This window comes from Drosophila virilis, chromosome 5 (genome assembly GCF_030788295.1).
Source record: "Drosophila virilis strain 15010-1051.87 chromosome 5, Dvir_AGI_RSII-ME, whole genome shotgun sequence".
NCBI classification, from domain to species: Eukaryota; Metazoa; Arthropoda; class Insecta; order Diptera; family Drosophilidae; genus Drosophila; species Drosophila virilis.
This window is the reverse complement of record NC_091547.1, coordinates 13,141,273-13,149,462: the sequence shown is the minus strand read 5'-3', so window position 1 is coordinate 13,149,462 and position 8,190 is coordinate 13,141,273. Positions and strand designations below refer to the sequence as shown.

The window sequence follows — 8,190 nt, the reverse complement described above, 5'->3', positions numbered from 1 at the left end:
AGCAACAGCAGCAGCAGCAGCAGCAGCAGCAGCTCTGCCAATCGATCAGTCGAACAGTCGAAGTTTGAGTATCGTCTTCGTCACTGTCAGAGGCCAGACGACACAAACTCACGCTCACGCTGTCTCTCTCCCTGTCTCTCTTGCTCTCGCTCAGACTCGAATCTGCGCACACACACACACACACACACATGTGCTGTGATGCATGCACCCTATGCCGAGCACTGTCGACTGTCTCTCTCTCGCGCTGACAGTTCAATCGGTCGCTGCCTGCTTCTGCTGGCTTCGTCGCAGCGGCAGGCAACTGTGATTAGTTAATTTAGTCGTTGAGCTCGCATGGAACAGACGTGCGCGTCGCAGTTGTCGGAACAGCAAAAGCAACACGAGTACGAAACGCAGATACAAGTAAATAAAGATACAAAACAAAAAAAACAAACGCAAGCAGTTGCCAATTGAAAACCCACACGCGAAGTGAATTCAGTGAAAAGTGCATAACTAGCAGTAGAACAAGAAGAAGAAGAAGAGCAAGTGGATAAGAGGTGTAGAACGTTGATAAAAGCGCGTCAAGTGAACAAATGGCCCTTGAGGATCGCTGCAGTCCACAATCAGCGCCCAGTCCACCAGGTTGTTTGCCACACTCGCCGCCCCAGCAGCACCAGCACATTCTCCAGCCGAATCTGCGGATCCACGCAATCCCAATCTCGATCACCGCGCTAGACATGAGTCTACAGCCGGGCACAGCTGCCACGGCGGCAACTCTTTACCAGCAGCAGCAGCTGCAGCATCTGCACCAGCTCCAGCAGCTGCAGCAGCTCCATCAGCAGCAGCTGGCCGCCTCTGCCGGCGTCTTTCATCACCCGGCCACTTCGGCTGCGTTCGATGCGGCTGCTTTGCACGCTGCTGCACTGCAGCAACGGCTCAGCGCCAGCGGCTCGCCGGGAGCTCATTCAACGGGCGCCTGCTCCACGCCCGCCTCGACGCTGACCATCAAGGAGGAGGAAAGCGACTCGATTCTCGGGGATAGCTTCCACAACCAAACAGCTACCACGGCCACAGAAGAGGACGAGGAGGAGGACGATGACATTGATGTGGACGACACCGCCTCTGTCTCCGGATCCGCTCGTTTGCCCCCACCAGCTCACCAGCAGTCCAAGCAGTCGAAGCCCTCGCTGGCCTTCTCCATCTCCAACATCCTCAGCGACCGCTTCGGCGATGCCGCCAAACAGACCAAACAAGGCGACTCCACTGGCGTTTCCGTCTCCGCTGCCGCTGCTGCGGCCAGCATCTTTCGCCCGTTCGAGGCGAGTCGCGCTGCTGCAGCCACGCCCTCCGCGTTCACTCGCGTCGATCTGCTGGAGTTTAGCCGGCAGCAGCAGGCAGCTGCCGCAGCTGCCACCGCTGCGATGATGCTGGAGCGCGCCAATCTGCTGAACTGCTTTAACCCGGCCGCGTATCCGCGCATCCATGAGGAGCTTGTCCAAAGTCGGCTGCGGCGCAGCGCCGCTGGCAATCCGAATGCTGTGCTGCCGCCGACGGCGAAGCTGACGGAGCCCAGCGTGGAGAAGTCGGCCCTGGGCTCGTTGTGCAAGACGGTCTCGCAAATTGGCCAAGCGCAGTCGACGACGCCCGTGACGACGCCAAGCAGCAGCGCCAGCCAGCTGGCCAGTCCTCCGCCCGCCTCGAATGCATCCACCATCAGCAGCAGTTCCTCCACAGCAGCCAGCTGCAGCGCCTCCTCCTCCTCCGGCTGCTCCTCGGCGGCAAGCTCGCTGAACTCGTCGCCCAGCAGTCGCCTGGCCGGAGCCAACAATGCCAGCAGCCCGCAGCCCATACCGCCACCCTCCGCTGTCAGCCGCGACTCCGGCATGGAGTCCTCGGACGACACCCGCTCCGAGACAGGCTCCACCACCACCGACGGCGGCAAGAACGAGATGTGGCCCGCGTGGGTGTACTGCACCCGGTACAGCGACCGTCCCAGCTCAGGTGTGTATAACATAAATAAGAAAATAATCAATAAGCGAGGTGCTTATTAAATAACTATTTCAAGGGAATACGAATCATATGAATTATTGAGCCTAGGAACTAAAGGAATTTATCTAAGGAATAATATGAGACTAGAAATTCTGGTCGAAATGAAAGAGAGTTGAATAACTAAAATGAAAACTTACTTAGCAAATAGGAAATCAGAGTAATGCCAACTGGAACTTGATCAATAATCCATTAGACCTTCATTAGATCCCTTATCATATATAAGCAGAAAGTTGATGAATTGATGCAATATGAAATGGGAAACCACGGGACAGCTTACTGGGCTCATTAGCCCGTCATTAGATCTCTCATCATACATTGATATCAACTAATAGAAAAACAGATGAAATATCAAATGGGAAACTATTGAGCTGCCTACTGGAAGCCAATCAATAATTTTTCGGCTTGGCCTATTAGCTCCTTCATTAGATCCTACATCATAAATTATTGTCCAATTGCCCTACACATGATGTTGTGTGTACGTGGGACCACCCCCAACGCTGTGAGCAGCGGCAGCCTTTCAAGCCGTGTTTGTGGATGTTGCCTTGTTGTCTGTCATAAAGCCGAAGGACACTGGGACAATTAAATGTCCGGGGCTCAATTGTCAGTTGTCGACTTTCGATTGTCGGCAGTGCGTTTTTTGCTTTTGTTCTAAGGGGCCCGGGGAGTGCGGGGCCTTCCGCCGGGGCTGGCCGCACGCAGTGCTTGTGCCTTTGAAGCTGACACTTTATGTGACAACATGCAGCGCAGGCGGACGCTGCGGCTCGTTTGCCTATCGCCGCAGACAAGAAGTCGAAGGTCACAGGTCACGATTCTCGCTGCCACTAAAACGCGCTGACGATTGACGATCCCAGATCCCCGATTCCCGAAGTGCGAGCGTGCGGTGAAAGTGCCCATTAAAGAGCAGACACACAAGACTAGAAGCTGCCAAAGGAAAAATCATTTTTCCAAGCAGTATCTGTGTGTGCGTGTGTGTGTGTGTTGGTGTTATTGCTCCGATGCGTTAATTGACAAGTTAAGTGCTTTTTTATGACTCGAAATGGTTTTTTAATTTGGTGTCGATGAAATCGTATAGAAACAGCCACTAACAACAAGGCGTTGATAGCCAGCGATTAGCGGCTGCGAGATTAATCAAATCATCTAAGCAATCGAGCAATTAAATTATAATTTACAATGTGTCGACGATTGCTGCTAAAAGGCAAAGCAAAGCGAAGCCAGCCCAAGTCCAGGTCCAAGACTAAATTTAAATCAGCCTCAGCTTTAGCACTCGGCGATCGGGGGCCAACTGCCAATTAGCTAGAGAAAGCCCCTGGTCAATTAGCTAAATATCGTACTAAGCAGCCGGGATTATTAAGTCATTCTCGGGTTTGTCTGTCTGCTTTGAACTGGCCCTCTGAACTTTGGCGCTCATCATATTAATTAAAGTCGGGCTGAAATGGCGAATGTCGTGCCTCGTTCCCTGCCCGGAACGGGCCGTTCCTTCCGCTTGGTTCGCTAGACGCAGCTCTGACAGCTGACAAATTGAACACGCGGCTCGGCCGTTGCATGCCACAAGTTTTTTTTATTAGTTTTTAGTATATGCTAATTAAACCATTAATAACATTAATTATATGCAGCCATAACTTCTTTCGCTCGACTAACTTTTCTATTATTCTTTGCAGGACCCCGCTATCGTCGCCCCAAGCAACCAAAGGACAAGACCAATGACGAGAAGCGTCCACGCACCGCCTTCTCCAGCGAGCAATTGGCACGCCTCAAGGTAAGCAGTCCCAGATACCCACACACACACACACACACAGGCATCCCAGCAAATTGGTGTGTTGTGTCATATTTACAGCCAAAATATTTACACACTTTAGTGTGGCCGCCCGCTGGGCTGCATCCTGGCAGTGTCCTCGACTAAGCCAATTGGACATGCTCATATTTCACTCACACTACCCGTCTTTCAACTAAACCGCAAATAATTGATTTGCCTCAGCCTCTACCTACACTGAAAACATTATCGCACTCGTTCTCTTTGGCTCAGAGCTGACCCGACCCTAGTTACCTTTTATTGCGCAGCCGATTCTCACCATTTGCCTTCTCTCTCTCTCTCTCTCTCTCTCTCTTGCAGCGCGAATTCAATGAGAATCGCTACCTCACCGAAAGACGCCGTCAGCAGCTGAGCTCCGAGCTGGGCCTGAACGAGGCACAGATCAAGATCTGGTTCCAGAACAAGCGCGCCAAAATCAAGAAGTCGACGGGCTCCAAGAATCCGCTGGCCCTCCAGCTGATGGCCCAGGGTCTCTACAACCATACGACAGTGCCGCTGACCAAAGAGGAGGAGGAGCTAGAGATGCGCATGAACGGGCAGATTCCGTAAATGGCTACCGCTCCCTGCTCTCCGCGTCCTGCTTCCTGCTCCCTACACCCGGCTGGTCCTCAGTGTGCAATATTAATAGGCGCCATCCCCTCGCTCCTGGCTGATGGCTGGTGGATTGTGAATTTGTGCGGCGTACAAAACTGTGTTTATGTGATATAATTGTAATATACATCTATTGTCTCGTAAAGTATCGTATCGTATCGTATCGTATGCTATCTATAAGCTTCAAATTCTCTTCTCCGTTGTTATTTAAGCTACACAGAAAGTATTATTCGCCTTTTCTGCAGGCCTTCTTAGGGGTAGCCCCCACCCTTCATAAATATTGCTTTGCAGTCTTGTATTCTAACCAAAAGCTAACAAACACGTTAATTCCTAGCTAAACAAACACTTTCTTATTTTGTATCTATAATTCAATATATGTATGCTTAACGTGTTATAAGTAATTTAAAAGTTCATTAGATTAATTTATAGCTTAGAGAAAAACACATTTAAACGCTTCGGCAAAGAAGTATTTCTAGTTTTTAAGTCGCAAAACGAAAATGTTGTGGATGAAAAATGCTTAAAAAAAAAACAAACAGATTATAAATACAAATTCAAATGCACCCAAAATAAAACACAAAAGCAATTTATCCGAAATCCATGTGCTAAAAACAAAAACAAGAGTAATACAAAGAAAAATTTATTTAAATAAACAACTATTTAAAAAAATTAAACAATGGAATTTTTTTTATTTATGTTTTCAATGCGATAAAAGTCGCCAATAAAAGTGGAGCTAGAAATGGATCTGTCGTAATAAAGGTAAACATTTAATGGACCGGGAATAAGTTGGATTGATGAAAGCGTAACTCCTTTTAAATAAAGATTTGCTAAAAGTTATTCATGACAGACTTCCTTCTATTACAAAGCAACAATCTGACTAAGTCTGAATAAATAGCTACAACTATTACAATTCTGGGCTAGATTGATCAGCTTATGTCGAATAAATAAAACTTGTGCAAATTATATATTCTGTTTATAAAAGCCAAATTAATCGTATAAATAGGTATTTCACGGAAGATTTAAATTATTCCGTTTGATAGATTGTGCATAATAAAACGATTAAAAGTCGTAAGTAAATGTTTTCTAGCTGCAGTTAATGTTGGTGATATACGAGTATGTGATTAATTTCCTACTCGTCCGAATGCAGTCTCATTTCTCAGGTTTTGACAGCGGCAAATCTTGAATATGAAAATAGCGGGTTAATCGTCTGTGATATGACAGCATTCAGGTTAATAGGCTAGCCCCATCCCATTGCCGAGCTACTGAATCCGTGTGCGAGACAGGCGCCTTAGCCATCGTCGCCGTCGCCTTTATTCAATGACAAGTCCACATTCGCATACACATCAAAGGCCGTCGCCGTCGCCATCGCCGTCGCCGGCGCAACTTTAAATCATGTAAACTTGTCACCAGTCGAGGGTGAGACTGGGAACAAGTCGGAGACTGGCAACTGGTATGTGAGAATGCAATGGGAGGGGCTGAGGTGGGGGATGCTGATTCGCTAATTGCACAATCACAGTGCACGGTTTAGGATGAGTCCAATGAGGACAATGAGCAGAATGATGAGCTTGATGTGCATAAAAATGGTAAAAGGGACGGGGCTGGGGCTGGGGCTGGGCATGAGGCTGACTGACGGCAACCATTTAATTAAAAGCAAATCCTCATATAAACAAATATTGTGACAAGACAACACGGTGCCATCAAATGAAACTGCACCCAAAGCAACAACAACAACATAAACAACAACAACAACATCGACAACAACAGCAACTACATCAAATGATTTATTAGCACAGATTTTGCGGCAATTGCGGCCAAGATGCCGAGCGGCGCGCGTTAATTTGCTGAAAATAAATTCAAAATACAAAACACAAAATACAAAATGCATAGACAGACAAACTTGTAGTGGGAGGATGGGAGGCTGGGGAGCCTGGGGAGGGTAGCACCAGATCGGCAGCTGACATTTACTGGCAAGCGTTGATGTGTGCAGCTGATGCTGAAGCTGATGCGAATCTGGCAGAGATCGGGCCACATAAAATGAATTAATGCCAACGCTAATTGCGCCAAATGCTCGCGAAAAGAAAGAAATACGATTATGTGCGAGCGTACGTAAATGCGTTGCCACATGCCGCTTGCCGCTTGCCGCATGCCACATGCCACACCCCCTGACCGTCCCTCAAAACAGCTTAAATCAGGCGTATTATAGAGGCGCAAATCCATTTGCGCACGTAATGAACCAATTAGACAATTGCATCTGGTGGGGCCTGCTCGATCGATGCGACTCGATTTGACTCAAACGAGCCGGAAATGAGCTGGAGCTGGCACTGGATCTGGCACTGGAACTGGCGCTCGGCATTAGCTAGTCAAAGGGATGTTTCAACACTTCTAATTAGCAGAAATTGCCAAGTGACACACCGAATTTCACTTGCCGACTGTGGAATTTCAATTGCGCATACAATGTAGAGATCGGCTATTAAAAAGCCACAAAAAACCATGTGTGCTCAAATATGCTCTTATGCCACATAAGTCAGCCTCAGCCTCATCCCCATGCCACATTCTCCTCGCTGTGTGGGCGATCTCCCCCCTCCCAGGCCCACAGCCCCCGGCTCGCCTTAGCATCTGTGATTTATGCGCCTTTGAGGCACAGCTTCCCCTTTGATATCGCCACGTGGCAGCCCCTTCGCTAATTGCGTTTTGGTTGCCTACAACTCCGAGGCGGCATTTTACAGTTTGTCGTATTAATTGCTGGTCGCACAAAGTCTCGTTGTCATGATGACTGCACTGCGCGAAACCAGAGCCAAGAAGCCAAAATGTTGATTTAATAGCTCACAGATCGAAAACTTTCAATTGGCCTCAACTCGGAGTGCAGAATTGTGTTCAATCAATTTGAAATAATATTTTGTTTCGAATTTCCTAAATTAATATTTATTTCGTATCAATTGCTTCCGATTTAGCCAGTTTTTTCGAGTGCACGAACTAATACAAATTATATTTGTGGGCATCTAGTAAATGTCGAAAAAGTTGGCGGCGTCTTCTAGATTTATTTGCCGTAATGGGCAATTGGAGCTGCCACTTGTTTCCGCTTCGCTTTATCAATTGATTTACGATACGATGCGATAATAAAATGCAATCGTTCCAGCCGATATATATAGTATATGCTTGGGAGCATTAAGGTGCCCGGGCACAGCTTTTATGTCTGATGTGCGCCATTTGTGAGGCTATAGTTGCAGTTGCAGTCGCTGGCATTTCATAATCGCTGCCAGTTCCATGGAAAGTGCACTCAATTATGGCCAACAGACAGGCGCTGAGTTTGACTCGGCTCGGTGCCTGGGTATCTCATGGACTCATGGAGTACCTTCAAGTGAGCGCTGCTGTCCCGCTCTGGCGCTACAGGGGCTGGCAAAACGCATCTCATGCGCTGCCAACTTGGCCTAAACAAACATTCAAATGCCCGGCAAATGCCAGGCAGCCACACTTGGCTACATTTTCAGCAGAAGTCAACGCCAACATATTCAACACCAGCCACATGCACATCCCCATCCACATCCACATCCATATTCACATTCACACTCACAGACACAGACACATCATCATTGCCGTCAACTCGAAACATCAATTCTGTTGACTCGAGCGACTTGTGCAGCTCAAGAAGTCTCGCTCTACCCATAACCAGGCTGAGCTCAAGCCCCTGGCCTGGGCCAAATCCCAGTTGCAATCCCAAACCCAATACCAATCCCTTCATCCGGCGGCGCTTAGCGCTGCGTCAA

At 48.2% G+C, this 8,190-nt stretch overlaps 1 protein-coding gene across 1 annotated transcript; it reads left to right on the top strand.

The window, feature by feature from the left end:
- The first annotated feature begins 296 nt into the window (after positions 1-296).
- On the top strand, positions 297-5,085 carry en (engrailed). Its single transcript, XM_032436371.2, has 3 exons — positions 297-1,980; positions 3,687-3,784; positions 4,139-5,085. Exons 1-3 carry the CDS (start codon positions 573-575, stop codon positions 4,385-4,387), a joined length of 1,755 nt encoding a protein of 584 aa, XP_032292262.1. The 5' UTR covers positions 297-572; the 3' UTR covers positions 4,388-5,085.
- The last annotated feature ends 3,105 nt before the right edge of the window (positions 5,086-8,190 follow it).

Excerpts from the sequence above, each read along its gene's own strand:
- en (XM_032436371.2), top strand. The coding sequence starts at position 573 with ATGGCCCTTGAGGATCGCTGCAGTCCACAATCAGCGCCCAGTCCACCA. Across the intron at positions 1,981-3,686 it reads CAGCGACCGTCCCAGCTCAG|GACCCCGCTATCGTCGCCCC; the intron begins GTGTGTATAACA and ends TATTCTTTGCAG. Across the intron at positions 3,785-4,138 it reads AGCAATTGGCACGCCTCAAG|CGCGAATTCAATGAGAATCG; the intron begins GTAAGCAGTCCC and ends TCTCTCTTGCAG.